This window comes from Xiphophorus hellerii, chromosome 18, assembly GCF_003331165.1.
Source record: "Xiphophorus hellerii strain 12219 chromosome 18, Xiphophorus_hellerii-4.1, whole genome shotgun sequence".
In the NCBI taxonomy this organism is placed as follows: domain Eukaryota; kingdom Metazoa; phylum Chordata; class Actinopteri; order Cyprinodontiformes; family Poeciliidae; genus Xiphophorus; species Xiphophorus hellerii.
Window position 1 is genome coordinate 4,243,160 of NC_045689.1, and position 26,879 is coordinate 4,270,038.

Here is a 26,879-nt window from a genome sequence, read left to right on the forward strand (position 1 = left end):
AAGTGAGTAGAAACGGTAAACTAAAGGACAAACCATAAAAGCACAAGTACAGTGGAAATAAACAGAAATCATTACTATTAAATGAAGACATTTTAACTCTTAAATCAATACGTTGCTATAAAAATTGAGCCCAGTGTTGCTGCGGCGCTAGAACAGCGAAGGGAAAAGGGCTAACGTACGGCTAATTCAATTAATTTTAAAGTTTAACAATAAAGCTGCACATGTGTTTGGGGTTTCTTCAAATCTTTGGGGGCAATTTGCAGTGACCAACTGACCTGACCTACATGTTTTAGGAGATGTGGGGGGAACCGGAGCACCCGGAGAAAACCCACGCAAACACGGGGAGAACATGCAAACTCCACACAGATGGTGTCTGTGAAGACGCAGCGCTAACCGCTGCACCACCGTGCTGCCCACGTTTTTTCCAATTGGGTTGGGAAGGGATCTATTTTCTAGTTTGTCAATGGGGGGAAAAACTTTTTAAATTTGGTCTTGACGGAGCGTGGCATGGCGCCCCGTTCACAGAGGCTACATCCTCCATGCGTTTGATTCCAGTCCTCGGTTCGTCTCCTGCACGTCTTTCTCCTTCTCTAAATATCAAAATCAAGAACTTTACACACGTTCTTGATTGTCTTCACTCGTTTGTTTCTTTTTTGGCTTCTTCAATCGCAGAGTGTTTCGTACCTTCTTCCAAAATGACATTTTAGACTTTTTCTTTTTACCATCTGGATTGTCCAAATCCTCCAGGATGGTTTCTCCAGCGACCTCGGTCTCTTCTGAGGATTCTGGATCCGTGGAAGAACCTGGTAAAGGTTCTCCTGAGAGATCCTCCTCTGAAGAAACCTCTTGATTTAAGACTTTAACTTGGTTCTGTGAGTTTTCTTCCTTCTCTTGGGAAACTGTGATGGGTTGTTGTTGAAAACCTTCTTCCTCGGCTCTCAGAGTGTCGGCCAGCAGTAGATCGTCTCTCGCTCTTTGTAAATCCTTTTTCACACAAATGAGCTCCTCCTGGTGTTTTTCTGCTTGCTGTTTAAATGCAGTTACTTCGGTTTCAAACCGACTGTTTAGCTCCATGTACAAACTGTTAACATTCTCCAGCTCAGCCTTGGCACTCCTTTCCTTCTCTTGCAGGATTTTCTTCTCTGTTGTTGTAATTTCTTGGAGGATGGCATATTCAGCTCTCAGCTTCTCTAGAAGCTTCTTGTCCTCCTCTGTTTGCTCCAGGTGAGCTTTTCTCTCCTGCTCTACCTGATGCTGGTATGTCTCGATTTCTCCTGACATTTTGTGGAGGAGCTCCTCCTTCTCAGCTCTCATATGGTCTAGCAGCTTCTTGTCTTCCTCTGTTTGCTCCAGGTGAGCTTTTCTCTCCTGCTCTACCTGATGCTGGTATGTCTCAACCTCCTGCTGTAAATCCATATTGTCTCTTTCAAACCTACGTTTCAGCTCCTCGTGCGAAATGTGAACCTGATCCAGTTCGTTCAGCATCTGCTTCTCTCTCTTTCTCAGAATTAAGATTTCTCTAGCCATTTTTCGAAAGAGCTCCTCCTTCTCATCTCTCAGCTTGTTGACTAGCTTCAGACTCTCTTTTTCTCTTTCTATGTTTGCGTCTTTCTCACGTTTCACCTCCTGCCTTACCAGAGAAATATCTGCTTCATACTTACATCGCAGCTCCTTGTATGAAGTCTGGAGTTGGTCCAGTTCTTCTTGGACAGCCTCAGTTTTCTTTCTCTCAGCCTGTATTCCAGCTACAAATGCTTCCTGGCTGAGGAGGTGGGCCACCTTCAAATCCTCAAACTCCTGCTGCAAAGTCTTCTCCTTCATGTTTTTCACACTGTTATAAAACTTGGAAGCAATGTTTGCAGCGTAAAGTTCTGCTGGTTCACTGGACATCTCTTCTCTCTCTTCTCTCTCTAGTCTCTCAAGTTCTCTCTTTGCCTCTTTGACCTCATTAATAAATCTTTCTCTGAGAGCTTCCTGCTGTTTTAGCCGGAGTTCCATCTCTTCCAGCTCGGCCTCCAGCTCGGCCGGGTTTTGGTTGTCTTCTATCCTGGCGCTCTCCATTTCCAGACTGGAGTCCAGTCTTTGGGTTTCCTCATCTAATATATCCAGATGTGCAGGAGCGAAGCTGCCTTGGGGGTCTTGCTGGACTCCCGTTCTCGCCTGGGGTCCCATCATTTTGTTGCAGTATTGCTGAAATAAGTGAAACATTTCTCCTCAATACAATCACTAAAGTTGTCGATTGGTAAACTACCTTAAAGAGCTTTGCGCACGTCTGAACTGGTCAGTGATATTGCAAGCAATGAAAAATATGCAGAATTGTGTCACATACAATTCTGAGTTGATGACATCACAGACTGCATCGCCAGTGACATCACAGAGTCTTCCTTTGCTGGCGGTGTGACATCATTCCACCACCAAATATCTCACTATTCATTCTTGTTTACATTCAAAATAGTCCATGATTCACTCGTTTTTATCCAAACTCATTTCTGTTTTGGGCCAGATCAAAAACCCGAATGTTCATAAAGGGCCTGTTGCACCAGAACATATTGATGAAAACCAATTAAACTGTTAAAATATCAATAAATAGGTGTTTCAGCATCAATACGTGTTTCTTAAAATAACGTAATATTGAACATCTTTTCACACTAATCAGTTCATCCAGGATTGTTTTTGTGTTTTTCTGCAATCATCACAGATTTTGTGGCGCTAAGTTAGAAATATTTGTAAGGAATTTTTTACAATATTTGCGCTAACATATGATGTTAAATGTGATCTTTTATTAATCTCTCTATCGGTCATGGACTATAACTTGACATCAGGTCAGGCTGAGACAGCAGGCACTTGATCCAAAATGTTTATGGTCAATTTTGAGAAAAAATGTTGATAAACTCAGAAAAAATGTTAATAAACTCAGAAAAAATGTTGATAAACTCAGAAAAAATGTTGATAAACTCAGAAAACATGAGGGGATCTGTTGATTGTTGTGTGAATTTTGCGGTTATTTGTAAAAACTGGAGGGGCCCATTGCTATGATTTGGAGTCTAGAGGGCCACATAAAAAGCTATGGCGGGCCAGATTTGGCCCTCGGGCCTTGAGTTTGACACACGGGCCATATATGATGATCTATAGAACTTTTTTCAATATCTAAACATTTTGAAGTTAATTTTGCTTGTTTAGTCAAACATTTATTTTCTTCTGCATTGTGGAAAAAGAGAGTGTGAAAGAAAATTTATAATAAATCGATGTAAACAATATGAAAAGTAAAATATAAAAACTAAAACTATTGATTTATAAATCTTGTTGAAAGTTGGTTAGGATTGATTAAGCCTCGTTGTTAATATCAGGCTTAAAACTCAAAAATTGTAAATGAGTAAAAGTTGTAATGTACTAGTATTGTGGTTTGTTTATTGTTGTCATAGCAACTGCCTGCCAAGATGGCTGTCAGTTAAAACAAAGAATGTTGTAATCTATATTTTCAGTATGTTTTTGTTAGCTTTTTAAAGGCACAATGTATTTCTTATTATAAATAGTTTCTAGTGAGAAAATAAATGTGTGTATTTTTTATCCGGTTTCTACTGTAGAAAACTTTTTCCACATTTTAATCTTCTAATCAAAATTAAATTACACGTTATCACAGAACTGTTCAGTTTAAATATCAATAACTTTCAAGGACTAGAAGCAAAGTTTAGTGCTTTAATTACTGATTAAACACAAAATTAAAGCACTACTTTCACATTTTTTATTGTGAAAACCTCATATCCACATATGTCAACCAAGCAAGAATTTTGCAGTATTAACTTATGTTTTGCGGCGGTCTTTGACCAAGCTCAGGAACTTCTCGGCACTGATCTCATCATCAATCACAGTGTAATCGATACCCTGGTTTGGTAGCAGGATAAACATGGAGACGCCTTCCTGTTATGGCAGCTGTCTGTTTTTCATTCTTCTGATTTTCAGAGATAAAACACAGTTTCTCCTTGAAGGATTCAGATTGTCCTATTGACTATCTACTCTTATTCGTGGTTATAATCCTTCAGTAAATGTGACAAGATGAAAATAAACCAACAGTTATTGTGACAACAGTTACAGAGTCTCATAACATCTCTGCCTTCCAGCCAGAAACAAGCGATCTCCATTTACACTGGATTTATATTCCACCCTGGGGCTATTGCTGAAATCTTTAAATATTTGATTCCTGTTCTAAAAATGCTTATCAGTGTCGATTTTTAAAGGTCAAACACCAAATGTACCTTAATATGCATTACAGTGGAAATGGTGTTAGCATAACCGCAGAAGCTAACATCTACAGCCTTACTTATCTCAGCTCTGGTTGGCTCAACCAATCAGCGACAAGGAAAATGAAAGGCTCTCCTGGATTGGCTAAAAGTATGTCAACTGTCATTACTTTTAGCCAAACTAGCCAAAGACTTCCCAGGCTGCATTTTATTTAGAAAATCTTAGACGTGAATTCTGAAATCTGCAAATTTGAACTGCAAACGGGGGCGTCCACTGTACTTGGTTTTATTATACAACCGTACATCTTTGAAAAGCATTAGTGGAGCCTCCTGCACAACTAACATGGATGCAGCAAGTGTTTTCTGAATAGTATGCCAACAACAAAACATTTGTCTTTTCCAGCAGCCATTGTACAGCACACACAACAGTAAAAGTAGCTGACCAAATGTGCTGGAGCTCAGCTTGGGTTCCTGGGTAAAAGGTGGACCTCTGCTGGGATTGCTGGGTAACAAGCTGGGGTTGCTAGGTGACAGGCAACTCCATCACCTAGCTGCTGATTAGTGATGTTACAGTCCAGATGTTTTTGAAACTAAAAATTGTACTCAATTAAAAGTAAAAAGTAGCTGTCCAAGACATTACTAAAGTAATAGTAAAATTTTATTTGGTAAAAGTCTACTCAAGTACTGAGTAACTAATCAAATTATCAATAATTTAATATTTAAAAATTACATAATCAGACGAACCAAAATATAAAGTTATGTGGAAATTTTGGTATTTTAATTGGATTATTCTTCAACTTCACGTTTAGAAAATATAAATAAAGGGATATGTTTGAGCTACACTGCAAAAACAAAAAAATCTTACCAAGTATTTTTGGTAAACTTCCTATCACAAATATTAGTCCACTTGAAATAAAAATTAATGAACTACAACAGCATTTAATTTCCCCGTGGGATTAATAAAGTATTTTTGAATAAGATAAAACCACAAGTAACTTCATCAAGATATGAGCTTGTTTTAAGTCGATATTTCCTTAATATTGATGGAAAAGTACTCGCTCCATTGGCAGATTAAGTTAATCTATAACAACACATTTAGTCCCATATCATACGTGAAATAATCTGCCAGTGGAACAAGTACTTCATTAATATTAAGGAAATATTTACTTAAAACAAGCTCATATCTTGATGAAAGGTTACTTATAACTTAATTTTGTCTTATTAGAAGTGTAATATGATTTTTGCACTAGAAAATAGATCAAATTGGTTAATGAATTGTTCTGTAAATGTTCATTATGTTTAACAGTTTCCACGCCTTTTTCAGCGATTTATAAATTTGTTCCGTACAGTTTTTCCTTTCCAGAGATGAAGAACAAACAACGCTGAACATGAGCAGATTTACTTTCTGCAGGAATATTTAATAACATCAGGCATCAGCAGCATGTTTTGGTCAGAGCTTCAGAAAATCGGCATGTTTCAAATGTGAGTAACGATACAAGACAGAAGAAAATCCTTCCAACGCAGATATGGTCAAATACGAGGCAAAAAGATTTCTAATGCACCTTTAAGTATGGGACGTAACAAAAAGGAAATCAAAACATTTTACAGCCAAACGGTGAATCGGCTTTGATTTAAAAACAAAAAATAACGTATATTTCTTATTTGTTCTAATTCTTAGTTTATTTAAACTTATCCGACCTTCTCTAGTCTCTAATAAAAGTATTTTCCCAAGTTTTGTACGTTTGCAGTGCTGACCACACTTATGCTAATAGCGGAGCTAATCTTTAGCTGAACGCTTTTGCGTTTTTTTGCTAACTTTAAAAACAGTAAGAGTAACCAAACTTTTCTTAAATTACTTTTTTCTGAAAAGACTCCAAAGCGCAAATTTAGTTGACTGTTTTTGTAAACTTTCAGCTGAATGAAGTTTGAAATGTGTTTTGAAGTTTATCAATTGTTAATTATTATTTAAGTAGTTGGACGGTTTTATGCTCTTATTTTGAAGTCTGTTTACACAGCGAATCCATTTCCTGTCCATACATTTAATCTCTTTTGCACTAACTTTGTTTAAATAAATAAACATACGGCAGCCAAGTAAATGGAGAGTAGAGAACTAAATATAAAAATACACAATATCTAATGGGATTAATGAATATGTAAATGATGTCAAAATGAAATTGGTGTAGCGCAGCTCGCTTTTTAGCTTTGCTCACCACTGTTCCTCAGGCTCAAGAAACGTCATTTTTCAGATTTAATCTGACTCAAAGGCATGTTTTTCAAACTCCATATGCATCTTGCATTAAATAAATTTTTATCTTTTGACTCTAAAAAGAGAAATACAAGGTTTGAATGAGACATTTAAGCAACTTATGTGAAATATGTCAATATTGTGATTTAAAAAAGACCTTATTAATGCCCATAAACTGTTTTACAACAAAACTAGCTGAAGCATTAATCCACAGAACTAATCCCATCTTTAACATAAATAACAATGTATATGTGTTTTAGTACAGGAAATAAAATCACACATGCAACAACCACAGATTCTCACACCGTTGATAACTGAAACATTGTATCAAAAATTTAAACTTACCTAACAGGAAAACTAGGTGTCTTTATTAATTTTTATTTTTAAACAGCAAACATACTAAATCTGCTATGACATATTAGGGTCATTGTAGAAAATAATAGTAGTACATTTCTGCCCAAAAGCTTTTCCAAACGTTTTGAGAGTAATCTCAGAAACATTTTCTAGAGATATCAAAAATTCTCCACAAAAAAGTTGAAATTTCTGTATTTCAAATGTTGAACATTTTCTTTAAAAAAAATTCTGAAAATGTTGATTTTGACATTTTTGAGCTCCTGTATCTGACTAAAAAGTTACTTGTAAGTAGTTTTGTCTAATTTCAAGTCTTCTAAGAAAATTGCACTAGAAACAACACTAAAATACTTGGTAATATTTTGTGCTTTTACAGTGTAGTACAGCAATTTGTGGTAAAACAACAGCAACTATGAACTTGTTGCTGTTCATAGTTGCTCTCGCTGAGTTGTGCTCGTTTTTTTATTTTGCCCACATGGCAAAAAGTTTGGACACCCCTGAACTTTAACCTACAACATCGATTAGATTCTCAAATGAAATTTGGATTCAAATATACAGGCTGCAAGTCAGCTATCAAGTTAATTATCTTCAAAAACTGACTCCTTGTGTTTATTTTCCTCATGCCCGTGTCAAAATAAAGGTTAGTTTTATAATATTTTGCGATAGTAGGCAGGTATCTACAGCACAAACATGATCAGCTTTGCAGTTATGCACCCTGATATTGGTATTTTCTGATGTTGATTTATAATCTCCTCTCTGAAGGTGATCAACTGCTGAGTGCGAAGGTCTACTTTGACAACGTGCGCTATGAGGACGCGCTGAAGATCCTTCAGTGCGCAGAGCCATATAAGGTCAGCTTCCAGGTCAAGAGGACCGTTCCTAAAGCTGACGTCAGCGTCCGGCCAAGAGTTCCCAGCCTGGAGGTCAAAGGTCCCAAGGCCAAGATGGCTAAAATGGTAACCAGATATTTTCTTAAAGAGACTTGCATATTAAAGGAGGAATAGGTTGACCTAATAGTTCTGTTTTTGAACTGAACTTGGAGAGAAACAACTAAACGTTCTCCCTCTACTGTTACTACCTTTTACTTGTACCGTTACAGTTGTTTTGGATTCCCCTCCATGTTTATGTCTCCTTGCTTTCTGATTGGCTACATGTCACATTCAACAGGCTGCGTTCTCGTTTGTCCTCAGGAATAACTCCACTATAACTGCAATATCGTTCCAAAACAATCCAACAAAAATATCCTTTAAGTTACAAAGAGGTTCAGCAAAAAAGCTGTTCAAAAACTTGTTCAAACTGCGTTTATCCACTGAATTACCACATTCAGAAAATGTGTTTTTCTGTTCCAGAGTGTGAAAGGCATGAAACCGTTTAAGATCCAGAAGAAAAGAGGGGGTCGTTTTGGTCTGAAGAGACTGAAAGAGAAGCGCAAAGAGGAGCTGGTGATCGAGGGAACGCCCCCGCCAGCTGAAGTTGACGTGGAGTTTTCGCTTCCTAAGTTAAGCCAGAGGAAGACTGACGAAGAGGTCAGAGGAACAGGAAGCGTTGGAAATGCAAAAAGGAGGATCAGGTTAGTTTAACTCCACCAAATACTGTTCTGGTTGGATGTTCGATTCATATCCGGGTTTCTGCTTACAGTTCGGACTGTGGGTGTGTTTTCAGGTTCCCCCATATGAAAGCGAAGGGACGCAGTGGTGCGGGAGGAAAACTGGAACTTGAGGGACATGAGAGCATCCCTTCGTCTGAAATACCTGGAGCTAACGTGAAAGCCAAAGGAAAGGGACACAAGTTTGGGATCATATTTCCCAAGACGAAACACGCAAAGTCGGGTTCTTCCACGGGAAGCGTGGAGCTCAGGCCTCCAGAGATAAGCGTCCAGCCGCCGTCGGTGGAGGTCAGTTTGTCTGGTAAAATAGACAAAAACGTGGAGAAGAGAGGCTCAAAGTTTAGCCCCCCAGATGTGGAGTTTGCCCTCCCCTCAGGAAAAGCCGAGGCATCTCTGCCCAGCGTGAAGGGAAGCGCGGAGATCAAGGCTCCTAAAGTAGACGTCAAAGGAGAAGCTGATGTCGGCAAGGAAGATGCAAAACTCAGAATGCCAAAGTTGAAACTACCCAAAATCAGACTCTCACGCCACTCGGATGAGATTGACGGTGAAATCAAGGTGAGAGCGGAGGGAATGAAAGTACCTCACGCTGACATCAAGACTCCAACAGCTGAAATTAGAGGTGATGGAGAATTTAGTGTTCCTAAAGTGGAGGTCACCAAACCAAAAATTAAAGGAGACGTATCAGGAAAAGCTGCCTCAGTTCAAATGCCCTCAGTTGATATTTCTTTGCCAAAGGTAAAGGGGAAGTCTGGCACAGGTTATTCAGTCCAAGGGGTTGAAGGAGCAGGGAAGTCAGAGATCAACATGCCTGCTATCAATATCTCTGTACCCGATGCTGGTCTGGAGTTTGATTCGGGTCAGAGAATTCCTGATGAAGTGGAGGGAACTGTGAAAGGGCCCAAAATCTCTCTGCCAAAGGTTGACATCTCCTTACCAAAGATGGAAGCTCCTGATGTTGATATTAAAGGGCCAGGAGGTGGAGGAAAGTTCAACCCACCTTCTGTTGACGTCTCTTTTCCAAAGATGAAATCAGACGGCGCCGATGTGGACATGGACTATTACGTTGGTGGTGACGGAAAGTTTAAACTTCCTGATTTTGACGTAACTCTTCCTAAAATGAATCCACCAGACGTGGAAGTGGGATTCAAATTGCCCAAGGTAGATTTAACTCTTCCAAAAAGCAACGCAGGAGCAGCTGACAGTGAAGGAAAGGGAAAATTTCAGCTGCCATCAGTTGATGTCTCGCTGCCGACACTGAAGGCAGGCGAGGTGGAAGTCGGCACTGAAGGCCAAAAAATGAAAGGTGGTAAATTTGAAATGCCTGGTATTCCATTGCCTAAAGGAGAAATAAAGGGAGATATAGAGGGGGACAAATTCAAAATGCCTTCGATAGATGTATCTCTGCCAAAACTAAAACAAGAAAGTCACGTAAAAACCCATAAGCTCGAGATTGAAGGTGAAATTCCTGTGCCTTCTGTAAATATGTCTGTGCCAAAAGGAAAGGCAGAGGGCGATGTTGAAATAGGAAGTCCAGGTGCAAAAGGAGGAAAGTTCAAAATGCCTTCTGTCAACATCAAACTCCCAAAAATGGGAACAGCTGGGGCTGAGGTTGACATTAAAACTGCGCCTCCATCAGCAGATGTTTCTGTACCTAAACCCAAAGGTGAGCTTGACATTGAAGGAAAAGTCGAGGGAGGAAAATTCAGCATGCCTTCTGTAAACATTTCTCTCCCTAAAATGAAACTTCCTGAAGGAGATGTGAAACTAGAAGCTCCCGAACTTCCAAAGATTGACCTCTCGCTTCCGACATCAAGGGAACAAGGCAGTGTGGATCTGGAGGGAAAAGGTGGCGCCAAATTTAAGATGCCAACATTTGACTTCTCATTGCCTAAGGGGAAAACTGAAGACAGAGAACTAGATGTTAAAGAACCTGCAGTCAAAGGAGGAGCAAAATTCAACATGCCATCTCTTGACATTTCGCTCCCTTCAATAAAACCGCCTGAGGGGGGAACTGACATCCACACTGAAGGTCCTGAATTTCACATCAAATCACCTACAGCTAATGTCAATTTAAAAGGAACCGGGATCAAAGAAGGAAAAATGAGTTTGCCTGCAAAAGATTTTTCTCTTCCAAAAGAAAAAGTAGAGGGGAAGATAACTGTTGAAGGAAAAGGAGGGAAGATAAAGATGCCTTCACTTGATGTGTCCCTTCCTAAAGTGAAGACGCCCAAGGAAAACATTGAAATCGGAGGACAGTCTGTTGACATCTCACTTCCAAAAGAAAAATTAGAGGTGGACATAGGAACTAAAACTAAAGGAGGGCATTTTCATTTACCCTCAGTTGACGTTTCCCTACCTAAAATAAAATCAAAGCAAGGTGAAATCAACATCGAAGGGCCAGAAATTATAAGTGGAGAAGTAAAAGCACCAACTATCGACATCTCCCCACCACAAGGAACATTAGAAACTGACGTTGATTTTGATGATAAAGGTAAAATGGCTGGATTCAATGTGCCATCTGTAGACATTGACTTACCCACTGTTAAAATTCCAGTAAACTTTCAAGGTCCAAAAGTCAAGGGTGACAAATTTGAAATGCCCAGAATTGATCTCTCATTGCCTAGAGGGAAAAAACACGGAAACATTGATATTGACATCCACTCTGGAGTAGATGGAAACTTTGAAATACTTTCTGGTGATACTAAACTTCCTAAAGGAAAAGGCAAATTTGGTGTAAATATTAAAGGACCGGAGGGAAAAGCAGGAAAACTCACAATGCCCAAATCTAAAGTTTCAGCTCCAAAATTGGATGTACCAGACGTCAAAGTGCAAGGACCAGACATTAAAGGAAAGATTGAAATGCCAGCTGTTGATATTTCACCTCCTGAAGGAGCAATAGAAGGAGATCTTGACATTGACGGTCATGGAGCAAAAGGAGCTAAATTTCACATGCCTTCGTTAAACATTAACCTTCCAAAGATAAAATCTAGGGAAGCTGGTATTGACGTTAAAGGGCCTAAAGGTGAAGGAAAAACATTTGACGTGCCATCAATGGATATATCAGCACCCAAAATAAAAACTCCAGAGGTAGACGTCAGCCTCCAGGGTCCAGATGTTGACATTTCACTTCCAAAGCCAAAAGCTGATTTTGAGATTGATGTTAAAGATGCTGAAATAAAAGGAGGAAAGACAAAAATCCCAACATTTGACATTTCAATGCCAAAGGTAAACTTTCCTGAAGGTGAAGTCAAAGTAAAGGGTCCTGACTTCAAGGGCAAGAAGATTGAGATGCCAGACATTGATATTTCGCTGCCTAAAGGAAAATCAGATGTAGAAACTGATGGGCATGGCTGGAAAGGCGGGAAGTTTCACATACCCTCAGTTGATTTTTCTCTACCAAAGATTAAAGCTAAAGGACCAGAGGTCAACATAGATGGGCCTGAACTTAAACAAGGAGACATCAACATGCCTGACATTGACATTTCTCTTCCAAAAGGAAAAGCTGATATTGACCTCAATATTGAAAGTACTGAAGTAAAAGGAGAAAAATTCAAAATACCCAAATTTGATATTTCCCTTCCAAAGACAAACCTTCCAGAGGGCCATGTTGACATTTCTCTACCAAAAGTAAAAGGAGAAGTTGACATTGATGGTCACATGGACAAAGAGGCCAAGTTTCAGCTGCCTTCTCTTGACGTTTCTCTCCCTAAAATAAAAGCAAAAGGAGCTGACATTGATCTCGAAGGTCCAGAACTAAAAGGCGACATCACACTACCAAAAGGCAAAGTGGAGGGTGATCTAAGCCTCAAAGGCCCTGATGTAAAAGGAGGATTTAACTTGCCTACTGTGGACATCTCATTTCCCAAAGGAAAAACTGATGGAGACTTTGATGTTGAAAGTTCAGAGAGAAAAGGTGGAAAGTTTAAAATGCCAAAATTTGATGTCTCCTTGCCCAAAGTAAGTCTTCCAGAGGGTGATATTAGAATAAAAGACCCAAATATCAAGGGAGAGAAGCTTGAGTTGCCAGACCTTGATATTTCAATCCCAAAAGGAAAAGCAAAAGGGGACATTGAAGCCGGAGGACATGCCAGTAAAGGAAGCAAGTTCCAAATGCCCTCAGTTGACATTTCTCTTCCTAAAATAAAAGGTAAAGGACCAGAGCTGAGTGGTGAAGTTCAAGGTGGGAAGGTAAATTTGCCTTCAGTGGATGTTTCTGCACCTAAACTGAAGTCTCCTGAATTAAATGTTGGCCTTCAGGGTCCAGATATGAATGTTGATCTTTCACCATCATCATTTAAAGTGGAGGGTGATGTTAACACTGAAGGACTGGACATAAAAGGAGGAAAGTTCAAGATGCCAAAATTTGACGTTTCTTTACCAAAGATTACGCTCCCAAAGGTTGATTCCAACATTGAAGGTCCAGAGATTAAAGGAAACCCAAAAATTTCAGCTGGTGATATTTCACTTCCAAAAGCTAAGGGACCAGAGATCAATTTTGAGGGTCCTGAAATTGAAGGAGGGAAGATAAATTTACCATCTCTTGATATTTCACTTCCCAAAACACAGTCTCCCGATACAGATGCTAGTCTCAAGACCCCTGATCCAAAGGGAGGAAAAGTCAAAATACCTGCTATTAATGTCTCCCTCCCTAAAGGAAAGGTTGCTGGTGACTTTGATGTTGAGGGCCCTGAGATGAAGGGTGGGAAGTTTAAATTACCAAAATTTGATATCTCTCTACCAAAGGTTACTCTCCCAAAGACTGATGTCAGTGTTGAAGGGCCAGACATGAAAGGAGAAATGGAAGTACCATCTGCTGATATTTCACTGCCCAAACCAAAGACAGATGTTGAAGTTGATGTAGGTAGTGGTAAAAGCAAGTTTCACTTGCCCTCTTTTGATATCTCTTTTCCTACAATCAAAGGAAAGGAAGCCAATGTTGATATTCAAGGACCTAAAATCAAGGGTGATGCGTCACTCCCTAAAATAAAGTCTTCAGACATAGATATTACCATCAAAGGCCCTGACATAGGAGGAAAAGTTGACCTACCAAATGTGGATGTTTCACTTCCCAAAGGTAACATAGAAGGCGATGTCAAGGCAGAAGGAACTGAAGTGAAAGGAGGAAAATTTAAGATGCCACAATTAGATGTTTCTCTCCCAAAGATTACCATCCCAAAGGTTGACATCAATGTTGAAGGACCAGATATGAAAGGGAAAATTGAGAAGCCAACCACTGATATTACGCTACCAAAAACAGATGTAGATATAAATGTTGAAAGTGGTAAAGGAGGCAAATTTCATATGCCCACAGTGGATTTCTCTCTTCCACGGGTCAAAGCAAAGGGAGCTGACATTGAGATTGAAAAACCCGACATCAAGGGTGATTTGTCTCTACCTAAAGTAAAGTGTCCAGAGGTAGATATCAGTCTTAGAGGCCCAGAGGTTGAAGTAGGAAAGGTAGTTCAACCAACCCCAGACATCTCATACCCCAAAGGGAAACTTGAAGGTGGCATAGAAGTTGAGGGCCCTGAGGTGAAGGGGGGTAAATTTAAAATGCCAAAAATTGACATGTCTTTACCAAAGGTTAATCTCCCTGAGGGTGATTTGAAGATAAAAGGCCCAGAGTTCAAAACAGGAAAAATTGAGTTGCCAGACATTGATTTGTCACTTCCCAAAGGAAAAGTAAAAGGAGACATTGCAACTGCAGGACATGCTGGGAAGGGAGGCAAATTCCACATGCCAAACATTGACATCTCTCTTCCTAAAATGAAAACCAAAGGAACTGAGATAAATGTTGAAGGTCCAGAATTTCAGGGTGGAAACCTCAACATACCTGAAGCTAACATTTCACTTCCAAAAGAAAATATTGATGCTGACCTCAGCGTTGGAGGTCCAGAATTAAAAGGGGGAAAAGTAAACCTGCCCAAAGTTGATATTTCTCTTCCAAAATTTAGTCTACCAGAGGGCGCTGTCAAAGTCAAAGGACCAGATGTTAAGGGAAAACTTGAAATCCCAGCCGCTGATATCTCAACTTCTACGGGAAAAGTTGAGGGGGATATAGATATTCAGGGACAAAGTGACAAAAAAGGCAAGTTTCAACTACCCTCAATAGATATCTCTCTTCCTAAAATAAAAACAAAAGGAGTTAATATGGATATAGAAGTACCCAAACCCAAAGGTGAAATATCACTTCAAGGTGGACAATTTGAGGGTGATTTAAATGTTGAAGGACCTCAAGTTAAAGGTAGTAAACTTAAAATGCCCACATTTGATGTCTCGTTGCCCAAAGTCAATCTTCCAGAAGGTGAGCTGAAAATGAAAGGACCTGAAATGAAGGGAGGAAATATTGACATGCCAGATGTTGACATATCGCTCCCAGGGGGTAAAGCAGGAGGAGAAATTGAAACTGGAATGCTTTCCAACAAAGAAGGCAAGTTTCACATGCCTTCAATTGACATTACTCTTCCTAAAATAAAAGTTAAGGGACCCAATGTAAATGTAGGTGGTCCTGAAATTGAAGGAGGAAAAATCAAAATGCCTGCTGTTGATGTTTCCCTCCCTAAAGGAAAGACGGATATTGACCTTGATGTGGAGGCCCCTGAGATGAAGGGTGGGAAGTTTAAATTACCAAAATTTGATATCTCTCTACCAAGGGTTACTCCCCCTAAGGCTGATGCCAGTGTTGAAGGGCCAGACATAAAAGGAGAAACTGAAGTACCAGCGGCTGATATTTCACTTCCAAAAGCAAAGACAGATGTAGAAATTAATGTCAACACAGGTACAAGCAGCAAGTTTCACATTCCCTCGGTTGATCTGTCGCTTCCTAAAATCAAAGGAAAGGGAAATGTTGATATTCAAGGGCCTAAAATCAAGGGTGATTTATCGTTTCCTAAAATCAAATCTCCAGAAGTAGATGTCAGCCTCAAAAGCCCAGAGGTTGAAGGAGGGAAAATTAACTTACCAGCTGTTGATATTTCACTCCCCAAAGGAAAAGTTGATGGTGACTATGAGTTTGAGGATGTTGAGGATAAGAAGGGTAAGTTTAAAATGCCAAAAATTGATGTGTCTTTACCGAAGGTGAGCCTTCCTGAAGGGAATGTTAAAATCAAAGGCCCGGACATCAAGGCAGGAAACATTGAGATGCCAGACATTGATTTATCTCTTCCAAAACCAAAGGTTGAAGGAGAAATTGACACTGATGGATATGCTAAGAAAGGAGGCAAGTTTCATATGCCTTCTATGCATCTTCCTGACATGAAAGCAAAGGAACCGCAAGCCAACTTAAAAGGTCCTGAAATTGATGTTGATATCAAGGGTCCAGATGTAAAAGGAGGAACAGGTGGAAAGTTCCACATGCCAACTCTTGACATAAATATGCCCAAATTTGATCTGGACCTAGGCCTTCCATCTGGGTCAAAGGATAAAGGCCTTAAAGTCGACATCAGTGGACCTGATGCATCTGGAGATTTGGAGATGTCGGGTCTGAAAGGTAATCTCAAACCAGCCCAATTGAAGGTTAGGACTGAAGATGTAGAAGGTCCGGGTGCATCATTGAAACTTCCCTCAGTCAAGCTACCAACAGTTGACATCTCAGCCCCAAAAGTGGATCTAGACTTTGGCCTTAACAAACCTAAAGGTGATGATGTTGAAGTTGAACTTTTGAAAGCAGAGGGAGGAAGACCTTCTTCAGGTGGTAGCTTTGATTTGCCTGATGTCTCTCTCAAAGTGCCTAGTTTCACTTTCCCCCGGTTTGGTGTAAAGTCAAAGAGTGGTGATTTGGAGGCATCCGGACTCAAGGGAGATATTTCCCTCCATCCGCCAAATGTCGAAGGAGAGATGAGGGCACCATCAGTGGAATTTGATGGGGATGGAAAAGTCAAAATGAAGAAAGCAAAAATAAAAATGCCTTCATTTGGAATATCTAAAAAAGATACCGATGTATCAGTGTCTTGTCCTGATGTTGATGTTAACCTGAAAAAAGGAAAAGCTGACCTTCCTCACCTGGATTTCAGGACTGAGAGCCCAGACAAGGCAAAACATAAAGTAAAGTTTCCAAAGTTCAAAATGTCATCTCCAAAGGTTCAACTTCCAGAAGGAGAGGTTGATGCTAAAGGGGAAGCTGAAGTGGATAGAAAGAGTGGCTTTCACGCACCTGATGTCACTCTCAAGTTACCAAAGTTCTCAATCCCAGGATTTGGCTCCAAGGAAAAAGATTTAGGTAAACCAAGTGGTGAACTTAAAGCCCAGGGCAAAGTCAAGATGCCTTCCGTTGAGCTGTCACTCCCAGAGGCTAAAACACCAGAGATGGAGGTTCTTTTACCTAAAACAGAAGTTGATGTTTCAGAAGCAGATATTAAAGGCTACGAAGGAAACCTTAAAATTCCCAAAATGCCTCAGATTGATGTTTCTATTCCCAAAGTAGACCTTGATGCGTCTTTCCCAAAAGGTAAATCCCAAGAGATTGAAGGATCAGGTATGGAGCTTAAAGGAGGTGACAGAAAATTCAAAATGCCTCAAGTAACAATGCCAACATTAGATGTGAGTCTTCCTAAAGGAAAACCTAAAGACCTCAATATACCTAAAACTGAAATAGAGGGTGATGGAGGGACGTTTAAAATGCCTTATGTCAAAATGCCCACTGTTGATATAACTGTACCAAAGGCTGATATTTCACTGCCAAAAGCAAAATTGGAAACCCCTGAAATTGAAATAGAGGGGACTACAGAGCAAAAGTTTAAAATGCCCAGGGTTGACATCTCTCTTCCAAAGGGTAAACTCCAAGGGAATGAGGCAGCTGAAATGGATGGAGAAAGAGGAAAAATCAAAATGCCTCACATAAAGATGCCACATGTTGATATCTCTCTCCCCAAGGGAAAAAATGAAGGTTCAGATGTGGAAATCAAAGGAGAAGGGGGAAAATTCAAGATGCCACAAATCAGCATGCCGTCTGTTGATGTTTCACTCTCTAAAGGAAAAGTTGAAGGTCCAAATGTTCAGATAGAGGGCACGTCTGAAGACAAAGTCAAATTACCTCAATATAAAATGCCAAATGTTGAGGTTGTTCTGCCCAAGGGACAGATTGAAGGTCCCGATGTAGAGCTCAAAGGAGAAAAGGGAACTTTTAAGATGCCCCAGATTGGTATACCATCTGTTGAAATAACCCTTCCTAAAGGAAAGGTTGAAGGTTTAGATATTGAAGGCGATGGAGGAGCAAAATTCAAAACGCCGTATGTAAAATTGCCTTCAGTTGACACATCCGTATCTAAAGGAAAAACTGCTGACCCAAATGCTGGAATTACAGGAAATTTGGGAGGAAAATTCAAAGTGCCTCATGTAAAAATGCCAAATGTGGACTTCTCAGTCAACAAAGGAAAAGCTGGTCCAGATGTGGAGATTGAGGGTGAAGGTGGAAAGCTTAAGATGCCACACTTTAGTATGCCTTCAGTTGATATATCATTACCCAAAGGAAGAATTGAGAGTCCTGATATTGAGAAAGGAGATACAGAGGGCAAAATAAAAATGCCTCACCTGAAAAAGCCAAATGTTGACATCTCTTTACCCAAGGGTAATGCTGCCAAATTTGAAGGAACAGAGTTAAAAGTAGAGGGAAGCCTACCAGAAGTAGCCGCTGGAGACATTTCTTTACCAAAAGATAAGACTGCATGCCCCAACACTGGCATTAAGAGTGAAGGAGGAAAGTTCAAGTTGCCAAAAGTTGATATATCTCTTCCCAAAGTAAAACCTTCTATGGAAGCTCCAGAGATGGACATAAAGAAAGAAGGACAACTCAAGATGCCAAAAACAAGTACTGACAAATCTAGTGGGAAAATTGAGGTAGAGGGTGGAACTATCAAACTACCCCATATAAAGATGCCTGAAGTTGATATTTCCCTTCCTAAAGGTAAAGGTAGTGAAGTTCCTACTATGGAGATGGAAGTTACAGGTCCAGATGCCAAACTTGCAAAGGGAAAAATATCAATGCCAAAGGATAAAATACCCAAACCCGAGCCTGGGTTACAAGTGGTAACACCAGATCTGAAAGCCGATTTAAATATTGAGGGAGAGAGCAAAGGTATAAAACTGAAAATGCCAATAATAGATATTGAAAGTCCAAAAGAAGAACTGAACATAGAATTTCAAAAAGGGGATGTTAAGATGGACAAGAAAAAAATTGTATTACCAGACCTGGATCTAAACACATCAGGAGCCGACAGCAAAGTTAAGAAGGGAAAGAAGGGGAAAAAATTCAAGATTGGAGTGCCAAAAATGAAAGGTGTTGAAGATGTAACCGCAGAAGTAAAACACAGTGGGGACGGTGGTGTCAAAAACAATGGCCATGCTACTGATAAATGTCAAGTTAACATCACAGCACCAGAGGTGACATTACCAAGCATTAGTCTCAAAACAGGCTCAGGTACCAAAGGAGGCCCGTCATCTTCCAGTAAAGAAGTCAAAGTACCTAGAATACCTGATATAGAGTTTGATATTGGTACATCACAAGATGAAGATGATGACAAAACAGAAACGGAGAAGAAAGTCAAGATCCCTAAATTTGGGGTCCCATTGCCCTCCATCTCTTCTCCTGAAGGAAGGATGGATATCCACGGACCAGAAATTCAGTATGAGGGTCCTAAAATGCCCAAAGTAAAGAAAGCTGTTTTTGTTTTGGTGAATCCAAATGAAATAGAGCAGGCATCCGCTAGCATTACACCCCCAAACAAGAAGACAGAAGCTGAAACAGAGACAGAAGATGTCAAAGTGAAGATGCCCAAAATCAAAAAGAAGTCAAGCTTTGGGAAGTCTAAAGATAAATCTGAAAGAGAAGCAGAGGAAGAGGAAAAGTCAAAGGGAGCAAAGATTAAAATACCCAAAGTTTCATTTTCATCAGGCAAATCAGGGTCTGCTGATGTCACTTTGAAGGGAGACAGTTCAAGTCTCAATGGAGAAAAAGCTGAAACTCATCACAAGGATGATAAAGGGACATTTGGGGGCAAAATCAAACTTCCAAAGGTGGAGTTTACTAGTCCGTACAGCAAGATGGCATCAGGGGATAAAATGGGAAAGGACTCTTCATCAGAAGTAAAGGGTGACCGCCAAGGGGCTGAAACTCCAGACAAAATGGCCTCAAAGGAAGTGGTGTCATCTCATGCCCGAACAGAGATGTTGGACAGGGACAGTTCAGAGTCTCCACTGGGTTTTGGTGCAGAGTTCACATCAACGAAGGTTCAGAAGTGGAGCGAGGTGGAGAGCAGAAGCAAAGAGGGAGAGGAAAAGGAATCTACCTCTTGGTTCAAGGTCCCCAAGTTCACACTGAAGCCCCATGCCACAGGTAGGAACAGACCCACCAGCAATGATCATTCGTAGTATCTACAGGATGTTCCTCAACCATTAACATCTCTCTTCCTGATTTGTTTTCTCTTACTGAAGACAAAGTTTCCTTTCAGTCCTGATTTCTTCACTTATCCTCCGCACTCTTTCTTGTTTCCTCTCGCATCTGTCCCTGTTTCCTGACCCCAGGCTTCTTCCAGATAACCCCAGAGGGTTCCCCTCAGGCCCAGCGCCGGGGCGAGCTGGGAGGGGAGGTGGACGTCTCCGGATCCTTCTGTCTCCACACCTCGGGACTCGACTTCGCCAGCCAGCAAATGTCCGAAGAGCACCAAGTCTCTTCCACAGAGGAGGGAACCGTCACAACGGTCACCAAGACGACGAGAATCACCAGACACCTGCTTACCACTGAGACTCGGACCGGCGAATCCTCAGTAACTACTCACCAAGTGTCAGACTTTTAACTACTGAGAATGCTGTATTGATATCTTAAATAACTTTTGGTTTTCTTTGTTTTTGTGTTTTTTTTAGACTGATGAGGTTGCAGTGTTATTTTAATGAGAGGGAAAAATTAAAGTTCATCTTTTATATTTTATCAGGTTAGGCATGATTGTGATTAAATACAAGGTCTTTTTATCAACCAGCGTTACTATCAGTATTACAACTAAAGAGTAATATATACTGGCTTTGTATTTTTCTTTTGACTATTTTTGTTCATTTAGTTTTGTTAGGTTTGTCCTAATTATTTATCCAGTTTTGTTCAGTTTTGATAAACACATTAAATATCAACACGCCATCAATTATTTATTTTTGTTTATTCAAAGTGCGAATAACTTTACGCTCACCAGCAGAGTCGATGTAGTTCCAACAAGTCTGAACTGGAAGTGAGCCGCGCCACCGATCCTCCATCTTGGTAGGCAAGTCCAGCGCAAAGCATAGGTGAACCATGGCTTCGAGACCAACAGAAAGAGAGTAGGTTACTCGAATAATTGTTTTAATGTTCTTATATTTTTATAAGTTAGAGAGGAATGAGGTGAGAGCTAGTTCTAAGCTTGTGGCTTGTTTGTTGTTGTCATAGCAACTGTCATGACAGTTGGATACGTTACCTACCAAGATGGCTGTCAGCTACAAAGTTCCCGGAAGTGCAACGTCACATGAGAACTACACATTGTACCAGATTTTTTTTCAAGAAACTTAGAATCATTTATGCTGATCAATCAAAAAACATACTGGATAGATTTATGTAAATATCTCTATATTATAGCGTTTTTCTTTTTTTTAGTTTTTTTTTAAGCGTTGTCCCTTCAAAGCAAAATTTAATTATTTTCATATTCAACAGAGTTGGGGTTTTTTTTGTTTTGTTTTTAATCTAATGACCTCCTTTGTTGGTGTTGCAGGAAAAGTGTGAGGTTATAAAGATGATAGGCTGTTATTTTCTACGTAAGACTTGTACTGAAGGTATTTAGTTGGTGCTACATCCCAGAGTTTACCGCTGTGTGTACGCAGGATGCTCTGGACTCTTCTGCTCTGTGACCTCTGACCTTATAGTGGCAGATTCTCTCAAACATTTAGGTCAACATGCTGCTAGCCTGTTTATATTTTCACTTTGCATCGCCTGGAAGTTATTCAACAGTCTCATGGATGGAGATTTTATTTTTGCAAAAACGTGAAAATGAGACGATGGGAAATTAAGGGATTTAATTCAAAGACTTAAACACAAAAATAACTGTAAATTTTAAATTATTATAAATTTTTTGGCTGCTACAATGAAACTAATTAAGGAGTGGCAAGCTTTAATTTACTCAGAAGCCCAAGTGTAGCATAATGTGTTTTGTGTGGTTACTGCTACATAATAATATAAGAAGTGCCTTTAACTGTTACCTTTATAAAACTGTGTCTGCCAGTAAATCAATATATTGACCATTTTCCTTTCTGAAATGAGGAAATACTGCTTAAAATCTGAGAAAGGGATATTCAAAATGTCAGCTGCAAAATATTTAAAGCATCTGAGAGCAAATTTGTGCTTTTCATTTGATTGTTTAGTTTTCCTTTGGTAACTGAAAGGAAGAAACGTCTAGCAGGTGAAAAAACGTTTTTTAAAAAGCAAAGTTAAGTCAAGATAACATTGCGTGGGCTCAACTGTATGTGTACAGATGTTTTTACCTTTTTGGATGAATGAGGTGATCACATTTTCTTTTGGATTTTAAGACTTTCAGAACTAAATGTTGTGCCAGAGCTGCATTGGAAAGACAACAATAAAATACTATTCACTCTTTTTGTTGTTGGTTTTTGGGGCCTGCCATGCAAAGCAATGGCAGGAACCTATTGCTATTCTCCCAAGAAAAGTTTCTTTATTATTATTATTATTGGGGCCTGCCATGCAAAGCAATGGCAGGAACCTATTACTATTGTCGGAGAGAAGTGTCTCTTTAAGTATTATAATTCTTTATTTTTCTTCCGTAACCGTTAATGCGGCTCATACCGCTGGGTGCACACCTACAAATGAGGTATCAAAACGTGCAGAAAATTCACGCCATTGGAGCTATTATTTGTGGTGGGATTTGGGGTTAACGTGGCGACATAATTCGCAAAAAACTACGAAAAAAAACCCATTATAAGTCAATGGGAAGAATCCTGGAAATACCCTATTTTTGAGGATTTGCTGTGTCGTCACAAATTCACCTAGAAATGCCATTCAAATTTCATTTTGTAGATACGTCTGTGATCTCTTCGAAAGTGAAGACGGCTCGTCGAGACCAGTTACGGTTTGTCCACAATTTGCCTCTAAGCGACCCAAAGTTTCTCATTTTTGCTCAAATTAGAGTGACAGCCGATCACGGATCAGATCTGGGCACAACATTTCTTTCTCTCATCACTGTAAATGTTCTGAGTGAGGTACAGATATGAATCTCGGGACTATCGCAGAAGACACATAGGCCTCTGATACGCTCGAAACGCTTTTCGAATATGTATTACGGTTCCCGAACAAGAAGGATTTGTTTCCAATGCTTTTTTTCAGTAAAACGTGTTGGCTCAAACACACAATTGTGTGTTTGAGCATGTATGACTCACAGCTCACACCTGCTGAGACCATTATTTACCATAGCAACGGAACTCAAGAGGCTGTTGGCTGCTGATTTGTACTACAAATACGCATCATTGTAGTTCTATCTATCCTCAGTTGAAACAGATCAGGACAGAGAACTGGCCTTTACAACTACCTGCTGCTATGGGCTGTATATAACTGATTTAACTCAGTAACTGTTACACATGGGATTAGTTTGGAACTTTAAAATTAAGCATACTGAAAATTTCAAAATAAAAGCCTTGAATATTTTACATGACGTAATTGCTCTTTTTGGCCGTATATGACTTTTTCATCCAAAGCAATGTTACACATGGGATTAGTTCGGAACTTTAAAATGGAGCATAATAATAATTTCAAAATAAAAGCCTTGAATATTTTTACATCAGGTAATTGCTGTTTTTGGCTTTATGTGACTTTTTCATCCAAAGCACTGTTACACGTGGTATTAGTTTGGCCCTCTGAAATGAAGCATACTGAAAATTTCAAAATAAAAGCCTTGAATATTTTTACATCAGAAAATTGCTCTTTTGAGCTTTATATAACTGATTTAGCCCAGCAATTGTTACACATGGGATTAGTGTGGCAATTTAAAATTAAGCTTGATGAAAATTTCAAAATAAAAGCCTTGAATATTTTTACATCAACTACTTGCGTTTTCAGCATTATATAACTGATTTAACCCAATGACTGTTATACATGGGATAAGTTTGGCCCTTTGAAATGAAGTTTAACAAAAATTCCAAAATAAAAGCCTTGAATATGTTTACATCAACTACTTGTGTTTTGAGCATTATATAACTGATTTAACCCAATGACTATTACGCATGGGATTAGTTTGGACCTTTGAAATGAAGCTTAACATTTCAAAATAAAAGCCTTGAATATTTTTACATCAACTACTTGCGTTTTCAGCATAATATAACTGATTTAACCCAATGACTATTACAGATGGGATTAGTTTGGCCCTTTGAAATGAAGCTTAACATTTCAAAATAAAAGCCTTGAATATTTTTACATCAACTACTTGTGTTTTGCGCATTATATAACTATTTTAACCCAATGACTATTACGCAGGGGATTAGTTTGGCCCTTTGAAATGAAGCATACCAAAAATTTCAAAATAAAAGCCTTGAATATTTTTACATCAACTACTTGCTTTTTCAGCATTATATAACTGATTTAACCCAATGACTATTACACATGGGATTAAAATAGACTGTTTTGCATGAGCAGCAGATAGATCCTCTATTGCACATGTGTCAAACTCAAGGCCCGCGGGCCACATGTGGCCGGCTACGTCATTTTATGTGGCCCTCTCCCCCCTACCACCGTTTTACAGCCCCATTGATTGACTTAAAATAGGTTTTGAGCACGAATTGACTACAAACTACATATCCCATAATGCCTTCCGATTCTTACCAACCAACATTACGGCTTCTCGCCACTAGAGTGCAGCAGAGTCACCTCAAGCTGATTATTAATTTTCCCAGCGAATAAAACTGAAACATCGACAAGCTAACAAGCTAACAAGCTAAAGAGCGAAGTCCCGTGATGTTTCAATCGAGGACTTTTACCGTCTACTGCCCCCTGATTTGATGCCACAGCTTCGACTCCATGCAGCTCGTGTTTTGTCCACGTTTGGAAGCACCTATCTGTGCGAACAGATGTTTTCAATAATGACTTTAAACAAGACCAAGCACAGATCGCGCATTACTGACGAAAACCTACACGCCGTTTTGCGGATTGCCACAGAATAGAACTAAAACCAGACATCGACGAACTGACCAGGGGAAAACGGTGCCAGACATCCGGCCAGAAAACATTGGTAAGCACAAACAAACTACATTTAAATAGAATGAATGTAAAACCAAAACGCAGTATACTGGAATATGCATATAGTTTATTGATTTTGCTTGTGTTTTGTTTATTTACAGAACACAACGCAATGAGGATGTGTGTGAGTTGGTGACAGGGTGAAGAGGGATCAGCGTTGTGTTCAAGGACAGGCAACGTCACCTCATTGTTTGGTTCTTATGTGAAATGCATGTTCGTTGTGTAATAAATAACGAAAAAGTTTTGTGAATGAAGTTGAGAGTTAATATCAAAACTTGTTTTTTATTATTTGTCTGCTTATCTTCAAAGCAGACAAAGAATAATTTTCCCAGCGAATAAAACTGAAACATCGACAAGCTAACGAGCTAAAGAGCGAAGTTTAGCTGAGCAGCTTAAAAATACTGAGCATATTTTTAAACTGCTCAGTTTAAAAATACTGTAATTTTTAAACTGAGCAGTAATTTTACATCCATGCAAACTCAAATGTAATATTTAAAACTTTAATACATAAAATCAGTTATTTAACAATATGAGGTGTTGTTTAAAAATAAAAAAGATAGCAATTTCTTTTTATTGCAGAGACATTAGATTCTTAAATTTATGGTATTCTTTAAATGTTGTAATTTTGGTTCATTGTAAACTTTACCTGTAAAAAGTTTGTAGAAATCTTTAACATAAGGTCAATATATATTTTTAAACTGTGATATGTTGTGTGTGTGCGTTATTGAAAATTTATATTTGTGACAATCATTAGGTAAATGCTAATGAACTGCCTTCCTGCAGTTTATGAGCATTGAACTGTTACTAAACAGTTCAATGCAAGGTTCATTAGCGTTAGCATTTTAGCTTCAATAAGCTATTAGCTATTTATTTTACTTTTTAGCAATGTTTAGTATACTGAATGGAGTAAATCAATTACAGAAAATATCCTAGTGATTTCCCACATGCTGATGAAAGCAATGACGCTAACATTAGCGTTTCTGCTGATTTTAGCTGATATACTTACTTTATAATACTGAATGGTGCGCGTCCGCCTTACTTAACGTTCTTGCGGTTCTCCGCGTGCCACTGATTACGTCGCGGCGTTCTTTAGCGTCGATGCCGATTTGTAGCGTGACGACGCCGGGCCCATGCCCGACGGGCGCGCCTTGGCAGGCCCCGGCTAAATTTCTTCAGAAATTTTCTAGTTGGGGCCTGCCATGCAAAGCAATGGCAGGAACCTATTGTTATTGTCGGAGAAAGTGTTTCTTTATTCTTCTTTATTTTTCTTCCGTAACCGTTAATGCGGCTCATACCGCTTGGTGCACACCTACAAATGAGGTATCAAAACCTGCAGAAAATTCACGCCATTCCAGCTATTACTTCTGGTGGGATTTGGGCTTAACGTGGCGACATAATTCGCAAAAAACTACGAAAAAAACCCCATTATAAGTCAATGGGAAAAATCCTAGAAATACCCTATTTTTGAGGATTTTCTGTGTCGTCACAAATTCACCTAGAAATGCCATTCAAATTTCATTTTGTAGATACGTCTGTGATCTCTTCGAAAGTGAAGACGGCTCGTCGATACCAGTTACGGTTTGTCCACAATTTGCCTCTAAGCGACCCAAAGTTTCTCATTTTTCCTAAAGTTAGAGTGCGTGTCTGGCTGCTTAGAGTGAGAGATGAAGACAACTTTTTCAGCCCAAATCATTTTTGAAATCGCCATCACGCCCACAAATATCGCACGATTAGTATCAAAATCGGTCCTGACATTGATACGCCTGTCTGCTCCGGTAAAATGTTTTCGAAATTTATCTAGACCGTACGGTTTTCTGTCACGGTGCTTCAGAGCAAAGTCATGCGACAGGATTTTCTGAGGCTGTCTGAGGCTCTCTCCCATGTATTTGAATAGAATTTCAGATCTGGGCACAACATTTCTTTCTCTCATCGCTGTAAATGTTCTGAGTGAGGTACAGATATGAATCTCGGGACTATCGCAGAAGACACATTGCCCTCTCATACGCTCGAAACGCTTTTCGAATATGTATTACGGTTCCCGAACAAGAAGGATTTGTTTCCAATGCTTTTTTGTCAGTAAAACGTGTTTGCTCAAACACACAATTGTGTGTTTGAGAGCTCAGAGCTCAGAGCTCACACCCTGCTGAGACCATTATTTGCCATAGCAACGGATCTCAAGAGGCTATTGGCTGC

At 39.5% G+C, this 26,879-nt stretch overlaps 1 protein-coding gene across 1 annotated transcript in view; it reads left to right on the forward strand.

Annotated features, from left to right (window-relative positions):
* prx (periaxin) overlaps nucleotides 1-22,040 on the forward strand; it is a gene marked incomplete at its 5' end in the record, with an annotated part of 46,379 nt that extends 24,339 nt beyond the window's left edge. Inside the window, 4 exons of the mRNA XM_032545644.1 lie at nucleotides 7,597-7,790; nucleotides 8,184-8,404; nucleotides 8,497-19,769; nucleotides 19,958-22,040. Of these exons, the coding sequence (XP_032401535.1) occupies nucleotides 7,597-7,790; nucleotides 8,184-8,404; nucleotides 8,497-19,769; nucleotides 19,958-20,229 (11,960 nt within the window). The remainder of the gene's footprint in view (nucleotides 1-7,596; nucleotides 7,791-8,183; nucleotides 8,405-8,496; nucleotides 19,770-19,957) is intronic.
* Nucleotides 22,041-26,879: the final 4,839 nt, after the last annotated feature.